The sequence below is a fragment of the Hyla sarda genome, chromosome 10 (assembly GCF_029499605.1).
Source record: "Hyla sarda isolate aHylSar1 chromosome 10, aHylSar1.hap1, whole genome shotgun sequence".
Classification (NCBI taxonomy): domain Eukaryota; kingdom Metazoa; phylum Chordata; class Amphibia; order Anura; family Hylidae; genus Hyla; species Hyla sarda.
The window spans coordinates 130230078-130246771 of NC_079198.1; the positions used below are offsets into that span (position 1 = coordinate 130230078).

The 16694-nt window shown below is 39.6% G+C and overlaps 1 protein-coding gene across 1 annotated transcript; it reads right to left on the bottom strand.

The window, feature by feature from the left end:
- Positions 1–11597: 11597 nt before the first annotated feature.
- LOC130293260 (nicotinamide N-methyltransferase-like) lies at positions 11598–13873 on the bottom strand. Its single transcript, XM_056541761.1, has 3 exons — positions 13723–13873; positions 12601–12808; positions 11598–12021 (listed from the first exon to the last, which is right to left on the bottom strand). Exons 1-3 carry the CDS (start codon positions 13871–13873, stop codon positions 11598–11600), a joined length of 783 nt encoding a protein of 260 aa, XP_056397736.1.
- Positions 13874–16694: the final 2821 nt, after the last annotated feature.

Here is a 16694-nt window from a genome sequence, read left to right on the forward strand (position 1 = left end):
TTTTTATGTGCCTTCTTTTCTCATTGGGCTATGGTCCTTATTATGCCTGGTTAGTTTAACTTGGTTTATGGATGTAGATACATGCAGCATATGTTGGAGGTTATTTACCCAGATATCAGGTCACTTATTTAAGGTCCCATTATGATTGCATGTACACACACACACACACACACACACACACACACACACATATATATATATATATATATTTGGGTGTTCTCATCTGTATATGCTTTTTAGGTGTTTACATAATGGTGAAAATGGGACTAGATGTAATTCTCTTTCTTTTGGGCAAATCTTTCTAAAATACATTCTATGTGTTAAAATGGAAAGAGACATTATGTAGTCATCTGATTTCTTGTGTTGTCTTTGTCAATAGAAACTAACAACGTTTTCTGTTTAATCAAGTCATCTTCAACAAACAATGACTGTACACGAGGATCAGAAGAACCAACAATCACTATCGGCAAAATATTCCTGTAAAATAGAAAGTTATGTATCAGAGTTCTTTATATTTAACCCTTTAACACCATATACCATCAACAAGCTCTCCTCTAAATGTTCAACACTGGGACTCTGTACTTAGCGCCCAACATGTAAATACTTAACCCCTTCCCGACCTATGACATACCTGTACGTCATGGGTGGCAAGGTGTTCCCGACCCATGACATACAGGTACGTCATGAACATTACTGCCGCTACTCGCGGCACCCCGCAGCGCCCGGAAAGATGGTGGCTATCACTGATAGCCAGCCATCTTACCGTGCAACCACGGGGGGTTTCGTCCCCCACCCCCCCCAGCGATCGCTGCTATCAGCTGGTCAAATCTGACTAGCTGATAGCAGCGTTTCGCTATGAAAATACTTAGCAGCGCGGTGTGTGAGTCCGGATCACGGTGATCGGGACACACACCGCTCTGCTAAGTGTCCCTGACCCGTCCCCCGGAGTCACTTACCCGTCCGAGCGGTCCCGGCGGTCCCGGCGTCCTCCATGCGGTCCTGGCTGCTCTGCGTCCCGGAGGTGAGTTTCCGGCAGCAGTGCGGCATCTTCATTGGCAGCAGTGAGATCGCCGTAAAGCAATCTCACTGCTGCCTCTGGGAGTTTCAAAACTGCAACTCCCAGCATGCCCAGACAGCCTTTGGCTTTCTGGGCATGCTGGGAGTTGTAGTTTAGCAACATCTGGAGGCCCACAGTTTGGAGACCACTGTATAATGGTCTCCAATCTGTGCTCTTCCAGATGTTGCAAAACTACAACTCCCAGCATGCTCAGTCTGTCCAGGCATGCTGGGAGTTGTAGTTCTCTAACATCTGGAAGAGCACAGATTGGAGACCATTATACAGTGGTCTCCAAACTGTGGACCTCCAGATGTTGCAAAACTACAACTCCCAGCATGCCCAGACTGCCCAAGCATGCTGGAACTTGTAGTTCGGCAACATCTGATGCTTCAGATATTGCCGAACTACAACTTCCAGCATGCCTGGGCATTCTGGGCATGCTGGGAGTTGTAGTTTTGCAACAACTGGAGGCACACTAGTTGGGAAACATTGTCCGTTTCCTACCTCAGTGCCTCCAGCTGTTGCAATTGTTGCAAAACTATAACTCCCAGCATGCACTGACAGACCATGCATGCTGGGAGTTGTAGTTTTGCAACAGCTGGAGGCACACTGGTTTGGAAACACTAAGTTTGGTTGCAAAACACTTGAAAGTTTATTACTTAACTTAGTGTTTCCAAACCAGTGTTCCTCCAGCTGTTGCAAAACTACAACTCCCAGCATGCACGGACAGCCAAAGGGCATGCTCGGAGTTTGCAACAGCTGGATGTTTGCCCCCTCCCCCCAATGTGAATGTACAGGGTACACTCACATGGGCGGAGGTTTACAGTGAGTGCTGCAAGTTTGAGATGGCGCAAATTTTGCGCTGCAGCTCAAACTCCCAGCGGCAAACTTGCTGTGAACCTCTGCCCATGTGACTGTACCCTAAAAACACTACACTAACACTAACCTAAAATAAAAAGTAAAAAACACTACATATACCCCTACACAGCCCTCCTCCCCCCAAAAAATGAAAAACGTCTGGTACGCTACTGTTTCCAAAACGGAGCCTCCAGCTGTTGCAAAATAATAACTCCCAGTATTGCCGGACAGCCATTGACTGTCCAGGCATGCTGGGAGTTTTGCAACAGCTGGAGGCACCCTGTTTGGGAATCATTGGCATAGAATACCCCTATGTCCACCCCTATGCAAATCCCTAATTCAGGCCTCAAATGCGCATGGCGCTCTCTCACTTTGGAGCCCTGTCGTATTTCAGGGCAACAGTTTTGGGACACATATGGGGTATCGCCGTGCTCGGGAGAAATTGCCTTACAAATTTTGGGGGGCTTTTTCTTCTTTAACCCCTTATGAAAAGGTGAAGTTGGGGTCTACACCAGCATGTTAGTGTAAAAAAATAAATTTTTTACACTGACATGCTGGTGTTGCCCTATACTTTTCATTTTCACAAGAGGTAAAAGGGAAAAAAGACCCCCAAAATTTGTAACGCAATTTCTCCCGACTACGGAGATACCACATATGTGGGCGCAAAGTGCTCTGGGGGCGCACAACAAGGCCCAGAAGGGAGAGTGCGCCATGTACATTTGAGGCGATTTGCACAGGGGTGGCTGATTGTTACAGCAGTTCTGACAAACGCAAAACAATAAATATCCATATGTGACCCCATTTTGGAAACTACACCCCTCACGGAATGTAATAAGGGGTGCAGTGAGCATTTACACCCCACTGGTGTATGACAGATTTTTGGAACAGTGGTCTGTGAAAATGAAAAATAATTTTTTTTAATTTGCACAGTCCACTGTTTCAAATATCTGTCAAACGCTAGTGGGGTGTAAATGCTCACTGCACCCCTTATTAAATTCCATGAGGGGTATAGTTTCCAAAAGGGGGTCACATGTGGGGGGGTCCACTGTTCTGGCACCATAGGGGCTTCCTAAATGGGACATGCCCCCCAAAAACCCTTTCACAAAAACTCACTCTCCAAAATCCCATTGTCGCTCCTTCCCTTCTGAGCCCTCTACTGCGCCCGCCGAACACTTTACATACGCATATGAGGTATTTCCTTACTCGAGAGAAATTGGGTTACAAATTTTAGGGTGATTTCTCTCCTTTTACCCCTTGTAAAAATTCAAAAATTGGGTCTACAAGAAAATGCGAGTGTAAAAAATGAAGATTTAGAATTTTCTCCTTCACTTTGCTGCTGTTCCTGTGAAACACCTAAAGGGTGAAAACACTTACTGAATGTCATTTTGAATACTTTGGGGGGTGCAGTTTTTATAATGCGGTCATTTATGGGGTATTTCTAATATGAAGACCCTTAAAATCCACTTCCAACCTTAACTGGGCCCTGAAAAATTACGATTTTGAAAATCTTGAGAAAAATTGGAAAATTGCTGCGGAACTTTGAAGCCCTCTGGTGCCCTCCAAAAGTTAAAACTTGTCAATTTTTTTATGCAAACACAAAGTAGACATATTGTATATGTGAATCAATATGTAATTTATTTGGAATATCCATTTTCCTTTCAAGCAGAGACTTTCAAAGTTAGAAAAATGCTAAATTTTCAAAATTTTCATTAAATTTTTAGATTTTTTACCAAGAAATGATGCAAATATCAGTGAAATTTTACCAATAACATAAAGTAGAATATGTCACGAAAAAACAGTCTCGGAATCAGAATGATAAGTAAAAGCATTCCAAAGTTATTAATGTTTAAAGTGACAGTGGTCAGATTTTCAAAAAATGCCCAGGTCATGAAGGTGAAAATGGGCTGGGTCATGAAGGGGTTAATAAAAAATAGCATACTGCATGATAACATGGGGGGCGGATTGATCACCAGGGTGCAACAATACCCACTTTCCCCGATCACACATAGCTGCAATTCTTCCACTCCACACTGAGGAATACTGCTATTTAATCCCCGTGATGACATCTTGTCCCTGCAGAATGACCAAACAGTATTAGAGGTCCAATTTGAAAGAGAATAACGTTAAAGGGGTATTCCAGGCAAAAATGTTTTATCCCCTATCCAAAGGATAGGGGATAAGGTGTCTGATCACGGGGGGCCTGCTGCTGAGATCCCCCGCGGTCTCCCTGCAGCACCCCAAACTGAATCTCCAGTTTCGGAAACCTCCAGGTTTCCGGGACTGGGGACTTGACGTCACACCATGCCCCCTCCATTCATGTGTATGGGAGGGGGCGTGATGGCCATCACGCCCCCTCCCATAGAAATGAATGGAGGGGGCGTGGCGTGACATCACATCCCCAGTCACGTAAACCCGGAGGTTTCCAAAACTAGAGACGCAGTCCCTGCATAGATTGCAAGTGCTGCAGGGAGATCGGGGGGGGGGGGGGGGGGTCTCAGCAGCGGGCCCCCCCGCGATCAGACATCTTATCCCCTATGAATAGGGGATAAAATGTTTTTGCCCAGAATACCCCTTTAAGGAACAGGGAGCAAGAGTGACAGGAAAAAGAAGGCACTTTTAGCAGGGGTGTAGCTGGGGGGGGGGGGGGGGGAGGTGATAGATGCCAGGGTGCAGAGCTAGGGAGGCACTTGCCCAGCCAACAGGCCAGCAACCTGGCTATTTCAATAGCTGGTTAATGGAGCAGCCTTCTTATACAGAGCTGTCCCTGCCATGCACACATTCCCATATTAATCCGGTAAGTAGAATGTCTGAGGCTGCTAACAGGGCCACTTGTGTGTAAGGACTTAGATGTTTGAATCAACTGAAAGGGACAACTCATTAGGTAGAACATAGAGGCTCCTGGCATGTATGATGTTACAGGAAGGGGCGGGACCTCCTAGGATATAGTACTGAGACAGGATGTAGAAGTAGCATGGTGAGACTGGAGGCATAAACTAATAGAACCACACTACTAGTGTATACTGGGGACTAGAGGGAAGTGGGGTACAGAATGAAAATAATGTTATTTATGTGGAACTGCAAGTTGGAGGAGGCTGGAGGGAGGTTGCTTGTGTTATTTACATTGAACCATATGATGGAGGAGGCTGAGGAAAAGGATGCTATTTTCATTGGCCTATATGGTGGAGGAAATTATGGAAAATAAAGGGATTCTAGTGTTATGGAATTGTGTATTGGAGAAGCTGAGGAAGGGGAGTGATATATTAGAGGTTGAAGGAGGGGCCTGTAGGTGGTCACCATAGAGATATGATTTTCCTTGTTCTCAGCCACATGGTTTACTATCAACACACGGGAGGTGGGTGGCGGGGGTTTTGGTGCCAAACTGAATTTTTGCCTATATGTGCCATATATGAGCTAACATATGGCAACACACTAAATGCTTACAGTCCTGTAGTATTGTCCAATGGGACTCCGTGCTTCAGCGCAGCCTTAGAACTCATAGCTGTGCCAAGTGGGTGAAGCCTATTACTACAATTATTAAGTGTACAGTGGTCCCTCAACATATGATGGTAATCCGTTCCAAACGGACCATCGTTTGTTGAAACCATCGTGTGTTGAGGGATCCGTGCAATGTAAAGTATAGGACAGTGGTCTACAACCTGCGGACCTCCAGATGTTGCAAAACTACAACACCCAGCATGCCCGGACAGCCAACGCCCCGACGCTCCGGCAAGGCCTCTGCTTCCGCGGCATCCTTGCTCTCCATCGCTACCATTACGTCGCTACGCACGCCACTCCTATTGGATGACGGGACGGTGTGCGCAGCGACGGGATGATGGCGATGGAGAGCGCCGACGATGCAGGGGATCCCGAAGATGACGTGTCGGAGCACCGAGGACAGGTAAGAGACCATCACCGTAACACGGCTATCCGGTGGCAGCTGAAAAAGTCTGCGCTGCCGAATAGCCGTTTATGCGATGGCTCTGACATACAAAAGCATCATATGTTGATGCTGCCTTCAACATGCGACAGACTCTGAGAGGCCATCCTATGTTGAAATGATCGTATGTCGGGGCCATCGTAGGTCGGGGGGTCACTGTATACTTTTAAATTGAAAAATGTACTGATCAAAAACATTGAACTAAAATTGAATTGATTTAAAATCCTAAAAAAAAAATATTTTTAGTTTCTTTTTTTATTTTATGTATGCTTTTAGTAATATTGGCCTGTGCTAAAATATTTTTCTTTGTAAGTGTGAGCCACCTTGTGATGACTGCATAATAGGAATGGTAGAATTGTTTTGATCTTTAGTTCATACTGTAACCTCCATCTCCTTGTACATTGTGATGAATATGATTGCAGAAAGGACAATAATGTCAGCTACAGCTTTTCACTTCTTCCCCTTTGTCAATTACAAAGCCCTATTCAAATTTTGAGCTTTATGGGGAAAATTCTCAGATTTAACCCATACCATTTTTTAAACCCTTTTTGAATCTGCATAAGAAAAGTAATACCCTCTGAGCGGACAGCCATGTAATATATTCGAAATAAAGCAAAAACAACAGATATTTCTCATAAAATTAATTATTTTGTTTACATTGTAATAAGCACTTAATTGCATTTTTTTTTAGGTCTTTTATAAGTCAACTGGTGCCAGAAAGTTAAACAGATTTGTAAATTAGAAACAAATAGTAGTGCCCAGACCTTCTAGGTGAGTAAATAATTATAAAAAAATAAAAAATAGTGGGACGTGCTTCAATAATAAAATATTCAATTTATTAAAATGACAATATAAAAAGTTACTCCTCACAGGGCCCTGTGCGGAGAACACAAAGATACAGGCAATGGATATTAATGCATAAAAATATATAAATGTACCACTGGCATATATAGTAGTTACTTATGTGCAACAAGGAAATGCCTATACTGGGTAAGCAAATACTCAATGCACAAACACAAGCCACTTGCAGGCTAAAAGTACGCTAATAGAGTGGCTAGCTACCACATTTAAATAGATATAAGCAAGATGTGTCCTTATTTTATGCTAGACAGTTTGTAGCAATTCAAAATATGTTACCGGTCTTGTGTAACAGTTCTGGCAGTCCGCACTGTGAACAAATGATATTGTAGCAGTGCCTGGATGGTAAGGCGCACTGAATCCTCTGTGCAGCGGTCCCGGATGGTAGCAATAGGATAGCCTGGCAGAGTCCTTAGTAAGAGGCGGTGGTGGTCATCATGGGCTGTTGGCGCTGGCAGGCGCCGAGATGGAAAAACTGCCCGAGGACCGTTGGCGCTGGCAGGCGCTGTAGTTGGAGAAATTCTCACCGCTGGACTGCAATGCTGGCTATGTGGAACCGGAGACCGCACACTGGATACGAGGAGCTCACCTTGTGTTGGCGGCGTGTGACGTCAGCAGATGTTGGAGCTCCAACATCTGCTGACGTCACACGCCGCCAACACGAGGTAAGCTCCTGCATGTGGCTTGTGTTTGTGCATTGAGTATTTGCTTACCCAGTATAGGCATTTCCTTGTTGCACATAAGTAACTACTATATATGCCAGTGGTACATTTATATATTTTTATGCATTAATATCCATTGCCTGAATCTTTGTGTTCTCCGCACAGGGCCCTGTGAGGAGTAACTTTTTATATTGTCATTTTAATAAATTGAATATATTATTATTGAAGCACGTCCCACTATTTTTTATTTTTATAATTATTTACTCACCTAGAAGGTCCGGGCACTACTATTTGTTTCTGTTTTTCTTTCCTTTTTTTGCAACTAAGGTATAGCTGCATGCCCTAGTCTGACCTCGGTGTGTATTAATAATTGTGAGCTGCACATACCTATTTTTTCTTCACATTTGTAAATTACTTCTATTAATAAAATCTTTACCCTTCCTGTAATTTTTTAGCAGCTGTATGCTACCGGGAAAATTCAGTTTTTTTAATTAAATTTTTGTCTTGTCCACAGTGCTCTCTACTGACACCTCTGTTCGTGTCAGGAACTGTCCAGAGCAGCATAGGTTTGCTATGGGATTTTCTCTTGCTCTGGACAGTTCCTGATATGGACATCAGGTGTCAGAAAGCACTGTGGACAAGGCAAAAAAGAAATTAAAAAAGAACAGAATTTCCTCTATAGCAAACAGCTGCTAAAAAGTACTGGAAGGGTAAAGATTTTTTGATAGAAGTAATTTACAAATCTGTTTAACTTACTGGCACCAGTTCATAAAAAAATGGTTTCCACCGCAGTACCCCTTTAAGTGTTACATACAGTTAAGCTTTATTTTTCTAAGAAAATACATTTTTAATTAATTTGATTATTCCCATATTAGAACACAGCTATTTCCTTTATAATCATGTATATTAGCTGCAAAAGTGGTGCTGCTATGGGTTCCATGGTTATGCCTATTTTCATTATTCACTTCATAGACATTTGAGAGGTGAGTATTATAGTGCAGTAAGGGTGGACGAGGGTGGGACTGATACAATAATAAAGATTTCTTGGTAGATCCTTGGGGGTCTGACTGCTAGGGCCGCCGGGATCTCATGTATGGAGTCATGGCTTTCCCTGGGAGTGGCACATCACACCCCTACATATATCTCTATGGGGGAGCCGAAGATTACTGAACGGCTCTTCCCATAGAGATATATGGAGGGGGCGTGGTGGCCCTGCTTTGGGTGGGGCTCCATACAGGAAATAGCGGGTCGGCCCCACCGGTCAGACCCCCACAGTCTAAAACGTATCCCCTATCCGCAGGGGGTATGACATATCTCCTTTAACATAAAAAAAAATAGTTTTAGCTTGTTACAATAGAGAAACTAAATTATTCTGAGAACGTTCTAACATAAGGTGAATGACAACAATTATGTTTAACCAACAGTCAATACTGGAGCTATAAAGGAACTGCATGAAGTTTGTAAAAATTTTGGAAATTTACTAACATTTTTTTACCAAAGATGGGAAATTCAGACAATCTGTTTCAGTTAGTCCAAGTAAAATGTATTCAATCCAAGGTACTCTCCAACTTTTATTCACTTTTGTTAATATTCTACAACAGGATACATCACTGAGACAGGACATGACAGAATACTGGCCTGCGTTTTGTCGTGACCTGTTCCTTTGATGTATCCTGCTGTGGAACGTTAATAAAGGTAAATAAAAGTCCGTGAATGTTATAGATTTAATTTTTTCTTCTAAAACTATATGAGTTTACTTATTGAAACACTGAGCACCACTGATGTGTCGTCTATTTGTTACTCTTGACTCGTTACATGGCATGAAAGATAAACTAAGTTGCTGTTTACAAGCATATATATATGTCATAAATATTATATACTACCTTGCCAGTCTGACTATAAATTTTCCTACCAGTAAATTTTGCTTTAGCAAGGGGCATAACAACAAAACACAACTGATCCCAATACAATATGCTCCAGGGATCAACCAGGTGGCCATGCCCAAGGCTAAGTGCCATAAACAATATATAGTTCTTCTAATATATTCAGAACATATTTTCCACAAAAAAAGGGGGTTGGACAACATAACTAAAACATCCTTATTTTTTACACACTCAAGTTAACCTCTTCCTGACACACCTTTTTTGGGTCATCCATGTCGCACTACTGTTGGTGACAGGTGTGTCTGCATAAAAAAGCATTGATCACTGTCCTATACTTTACATTGTATTTGGTTCAGAACCTTTATTTTCTAGATTTTTATGCTTTAAAATTGGGTGCGTCTTATATGCCGGAGCATCTTATATGACGAAAAATACGGTAATATGAAAAGTCCAGTACATGAAAACATGGCATAGCAACATATGATGCATTTCAGATTTAGGAACCCTGAATTAAGACCAACAGATAAAATATTATACAAATCTATGTGACATCAGACAAATGGTAGCAACACATGAGAAATGGACTGGAATTCTCATTACATAAATATTTTCTTATAATAATGTTTGTGTATAGATTTATATAATATATATATATATATATATATATATATATATATATATACTGTATATATCATAGCTTTATTTTTTTGTTTTGTTTTTCTAAATATACATTATATCATATGAGAAAAACTGTGTAACAAGCATTCTAAATTATGTCTTTTGTGATGCTGTTTCACACACATGATGACCTTGTATAAGATTTTAGTTACCATCTTAGCTGAGATTATACACTATGTGTATTATCTGTCTTGGTTTATGTTCAGACATGGCCATTGGATTTAGGTTGTGGCTGAACAGTTGGATGTTCCCCGGCTAGGGAATAGTTAAAGTTCTTAGCCTTTCACCCAATGGCAGTGCGGGTGTGTCTATATATATATATCTCCAGCTCAGTCTAGTTTCTGAGCTGGTGACTGACCTGTTGCTACTATGATGTCTGTTTGTGCATACATGCTGTTATTAGTGCAATACTCTTTGCCTGTTGGTGCTATACTGCTACTATTTCTGCTTGAGCATTTGCCTTGTATTTATCTTGTTATTTTATCTGGGTTTTTAGCCATGGTTAAATAGCATGGTCATTGTAGTTTTTAGTCATTTACATTTAGTCGGTTTTTAGAATGTATGTCCTTTCTGATTTGTTTGGTCTGTGTTCCCACTGTGAGAATCCTGTCCTGCGTTCCTCCTCTTAGTGAAGTTTGGTTTTGAATTTATCCTGCCTTGTATCTTGAAACATATCCTGTTTTGAATCTTGAAAAATATCCTGTCTAGTATCCTGACCAGAGTTCCTCTACGTTGTAGAGTTTGATTTTCTTGTATCCGTTTTTTATGAAGTTTCATGTATTATATTTTTCTACTGGGTCAGCATCCTGTTCACACGGTGGAGTGTGCCCGCTGGACAGTAGTTTATTTGGCTTTATTATGCTGTCTACTCCTTTAGTGGAGTGGGGTGTCCAGTTTGTTTGTTCTGTGTTCCAGTGTGAACAGTGTCCTACGTTCTTGATCAGTTTGCATGTGTAGATTCAGCCCTGTTAGTAATTGTATCCTGTCTGGTATATCTGGTTGTCTAGTAGTTTTCCATTTCTTTTTCTGGCCTGTGACCGACAATTTATTTATTTGTTTTTACGCCACTGCACTGTAGCCCAGGGAGGAACCGCACCCAGTTGTCGATCCATCGCTTAGGATGGATGGGCAAGTATGCAGGGAGAGTGTTTTTAGGGTTTAGGGTTCCGTCAGGTGTTTCTAAGCTCTGTTTTCATGAACTGGACGTTTGGAATTAATAAAGAACACTCATTTAACTGCACAATTTGCTGCTGGACATTGTTTTTCTGGAAAAGTACATCTTGACTATATAAAAATAAAATTTTAGTTATTTTGGCCAACCCTGTATTCATAACATATAACCTAAAACTAAAAAGAAGAAACATTACAGGTATTTATATCAAATCTGTTCTATGGGATACAGGAAGCACAACATTTTTCCTAGTGAAAACTGAGCCATTATATTTTTAAACACTCATATGCGTATCAAATATCAGACACAAATTAAAGGTGTTCTCTACTTACTAAAACAATACATAATATGTAAAAAAAAATGGACAAGCCTCTTATTTACACTGCTGGGAACATTTTTCACAATGAAATATGCCTGAAAACACACTATGTGAGCATAGCCTTACATATAAACACTTGACATATAGACTTAACTTGATTAATTTTACTCAGATTTATATCTCCTTATGAGCTACAATTAATATGAGGGCCTTATAGTCAGTAAGGTCACTCACAGCTGTTCTCTTATGAATTTTACAATTTTCAATAATAAAACCTTCTCCAACTAGAGTTTTCCTGGCAAAAACCTCATTATATTTGAAAGCATGAAACGTATCTTTCCCAACTTTGTAATAAGTCATATCTAAACACCCAATTAATATCAGGTGTCCTCCAGGTTTCAGCAACCTTAAGATCTTCCTGAGATATCTGATGTAATCATCTCGATCTTTGAAGATAACATCTAGAAGCGCAGCGGTGATTATACAATCTGCTGGTGGTAAGACTATCGGATCCGTCATATTTTCTTTCTCAAAGTCGCATTTCATAACATGTTGAGCTGCTGTTCTCACTTGTTCTTCTTTGTCATGAAGCTGGTCACTGAAATATGTAAGAAAAAGAAAAGAAAAGTGATTGTCCTACATTCAACATGAATACAGCAACATGAAAGCTATATACTTATCTCCATATTATTATGCAATAACATGGCTGGTGTACTAGCTGTACTAGCTGGTGTCAAGCTTACACTTTGCCCTTCCAACAGAAAATATACTACATAAATATTTCATAAATATTCTTAATTTTCTTTATATATTGTAAACTTTCAGGGCAGGGCTCTATTTCCCTGTGTATCAATCTGAAATTTAAAGGGGTTATTCTGGATAAGAAAAACAGAGCTGCACTGTTCCAAAAACAGCACCACAGGTGTTTTGAAGAAATCAGCTTTGTTTTTTGTTTTCTTTAATTCTTGGAAAATCCCTTTTAATCTGCATCATTTTCATTGTTCTTGCATTTGTATTTTGACCCTTATCAAATGTAAAGTGTCCTGGAACCAATGGGACAATAATAATAATAAAAATGAAAATAATAATAATTTATAAATATGCTTCATATCTCTTGTTTAGTGTCAGTAATGATGTTGACAAATGGTTTCCCCCAAGATTTAGATAAATACTTTACATGCTCCCTTCTATGTCTGCATGAAGTTTTGTGGCATGTCCCCAATGAAATGCTCCTGTACGGGAGTCTAGCCATCTCTTCAGCTCCATTATGCATCCGTCACTGACCTTCAGCACTATGATATGTTTAAAAAAGTCACAAGCGGCATACAGAAGATGAACCATGGAACCAGAGCTGAGCTCTATCAAGACATCTGCTTTAATATGACCTGCAAATTTTTTACATTGAAAGTTAAGAATATATATATATATATATATATATATATATATAATAAAGATAAACAATGTATTATATCTAGATTCCTTTCATCTAAATATGTAACCATTTGGCTTCCCAACACCCAAAATGAGAAATGCATCACAAATAATCCATATTTGATGTCTACAATAGAGTAGGCCATACTTTGCACATTCCTAGATTCAAGGGATCTTTTGACAATAAGCTATTTACTAAGTTTCCCATATTATCGGGATCTCGAATGTTCTGATTTAATCAGTGGGAAAATCTGGCAGTGCATATTCGATTCCCCTGTAGCACGACCATAGTAGAGATTTAACATTGCACAGTGCCCATTGAATTAATAGGTCATTTGTATAATACAGAACAAGATATCTTCAAATTATTCTAAAGGATTAGAGGCTATAGTAATAATTTTTTAATGCTATGTAGGCGAGACCCTATATTCTTTATCATGTTTAAAGACAAAGTCTGATCTTTTCCCATTAGCTCATAAGAGTAGGGAAACATGGGTGCCTCCACTATTCTCTCACACACCAAAAAGCAAATTTACCCAATTTATATTAACTTGTTTCAGCTAATGTTGAAAGATTCAGATATACCAAACCTTATCTTAATCCTTGGTGTTCTAGGATAACTTATCCTGACATCAGGACTGCAGAGCAATACAATAACATGTTAAACAAACCTAAGTGATAATTACTACTTAATTTTCTGTAAAGGGTTAACACACTCAAGATATCCTTTGGTAGTTGAAGAATAAACATTTTCTCCTTTCTTTCCTTAAAATCACAACGTGATTTTGATAATAAGATACCATAGCATGACATGTTTTCTATAATTAAAGCATAAACAACTTAACATTAAAATGTAAACATGACATACCCAATGTAAAAATATTTCTAAGACTTTCAATAGGAAACATTAAGGCATCCTCTCCAAAGACAGTTTTTTGTTGATCTGAAAAGTAATTCTCCAAGTGTTCTCTGGAATCAAATTCATGTTGATGATAGATTTTATAGAAGCCGGAATCCATTCAGTAATCTTGTGTCACCGACAGAGTGATTCCCTCTACAATAATGTTCATAGTCTTTAAATATGACCAGGAATTTATATATAAAGCATTACTTATCATATCATGAATTTTTAGCTCCACCAGTCAGTCATGGGAATATGTGTTGTAGAAGCATCTCATAGAATATTAGTAATCAAGTAAACAAATAAGTTATACTATGAAAAAAGCGGTGGGAAAAATAAATATTTGCCCATCTACAAATTATGAAAAAATATAAGAATACTGGAACTTTGATTTTGTTTTATATGGTAAAAAATAATACACTGTATGTATGACCAGATCTATGAAGAAAAATTTTTAGATTATTTGGCCAATATTGTTAACCCCTGCAGTAAAAAATATTGTAACTGCTCATGCAGGAACAATTTGCACTTTCAGGTTAATGTGATCCAAAGAATACTTGTCACGTATGGGCAGGGAAGGAGTGCACTCTAATCTCGCCCGCTCCCCCATCCCTGCCCACTTACGTACCTGCCCTAAACAATAGGTACGTAACCACGAAGACAGTCCCTTTCTGAATACGTGAGGGGCGTAATAGTCAAAACAATGAAACTGACTAGGTCCGGGATCAGTGGGATTACAGGCAGACTAACAAATTATAACTAAACACTCACACAATAGTCAAGAGTCAACTAACCACGTCAAAGCCAGGAGAAGTCAGAAGTAACAAGTCGCTAATATCAGAGAGAAGCCGAGATTAAAGCCAGAGGTCAAAGATGCCGGGTATACAGGAGAAACAGGGAAAATACACTAGTTTCTGAAGGTAATAGACTCTTTCACAGGCGCTGACAGAGAGCCAACTGCTGGGTTAAATAGGCAACCCACAGGTGCTCTCATCAAGCTGTCAGCTGACCAGCTAGACAGCTAGGTGTAAGCTGGCAACAAAATAAACAGAAAAAAACTGTCAGAACCTTTCAACCCTATAGGTTCTGATAATACTATGAAAATACATGATTTTAAAAATATTTTATTTAATAGAAAAGCTTATAGGATATTTCATATGAACTCTAGTACGTAAACCAGATTAAACTTAAAATATGAGATAAAATTTCAATATTGTTTAAAACTTATTGGCCATACAGTATCTCACATAAGTGAATCCACCCAGTATATAAATATATACAGTTTCTCGTTAGTATTTTTGAAAGTATTTTAATTTATTTAGTATTTATTTAAGACCGTAAAGTGGTTTCACAGGAATGTTGCGCTTACTGTCATATCCAGAGGTTGTCTTTGGCAAATAGAGAAATGGGTGCTGCCAGCATTGCTGCAGAGGTTGAAGGATTGGAGAGTCATTCTGTTAGTGCTCAGGCCATGTACAATGCATCAAAATGGTCTGCATGGCTGTCATCTCAAATCAAAGCATCACCTACAGATTATGCACAGAAAGTGCACTGTGTAGAATCTGAAGCCCCCAAAAGTTAAAAAAAATTGTGTTTTTTTTTTCAATACTGAAGGTGAGGAGGAAAAAACGAAAGTGCAAAAGAGTCCTTAATCCCTTGAGGACCGGGCCATTTTTAATTTTAGCAATTTAGTTTTTTCCTGCTCCCCTTCTAGAAATCATAACACTTTTAATTTTCCACCTACAGATCAATATGAGGGCTTGTTTTTTGCTCCACCAATTGTGCTTTGTAATGACCTCATTTCACCACAAAATCTATGGCAAAAAAAAAAAATATATATATATATATATTTGTGGGGCAAAAATGTTGGTAAAAATGTAGGTCCATATGATTGAAATGATACCCAACTTATATAGGTTTTATTTTGTTTTACTTCTTTATAACTTTATAACTTTTTGAATGAAAATTGGCATATTTAAATATGTCCTATTCCGATCCCTATAATATTTTTTATTTTCCTTAAACGGGGATATGTGAGGGCTCATTTTGTGTGACGTGATCTGCAGTTTTTATCGGTGCAAAAAATACAAAATTCTGGACTTTGGTATTTTTTTACGCATAGGCCATTGACCGTAAAGTATTGTAACATTTTTATAGTTCGGACGTTTACACACGCGGCAATATCACATATGTTTATGTTTATTTTTGTTAACATTTTTTTGTATGGGAAAAGGGGGGTGATTCAAACTTTTACACAATGTTATAGTCCCCATAGAATAGCATACACAGTTCAATGCTATGCCATAGCATAACATTGATCAGTGTTTTCAGTGCTCCATTGCTCCGGTCTTCCATGGCTGACTGGAGCTTTGAATTACTGATCGGATGGTGAGAAGTCAGGTAAGGGCCCTCCTGATGTCCTCTAAGCAGATCGGGACACCGTGGTTTCTCCACAGTGGTTCTGTTCAGCACTGCTGAGCAGCCGGGAAGTGTTTTTTAAACATTTTAAATGCCATGGTTAATTTTGATTGTGGTGTCTACGAGGTTAATGTTGGGCATCAACGTGATGACCTGCATGATCACCATTGTGCCATGATCCGCGCTCAGGAGCTGGGGTAAGGAAGCGGGAAAGGGCTTAGAGATACACCTTGCGTCCTCAAGAGGTTAAGGGTCTGATAAAAAGATCAAATTGGTACAAATTAGAAGGAGTCGACAGCTCCATATTTTGTAAGAAAATAAGTTAGGACATCATAGAAATATAGTAACAAGGATCAAACCACCAGAATGAAGAAAAACTATCAACAAATAACAAAAGAATAAAGAGTACAAAGTAAAGATAAGACATTGTCATAGATATCTTAGGTACATACTGAGGTCAATTATAATAATGGAAAGAGATACATTTCCACAGTCACCAAATGGAGTGAAGGTGAACTGCC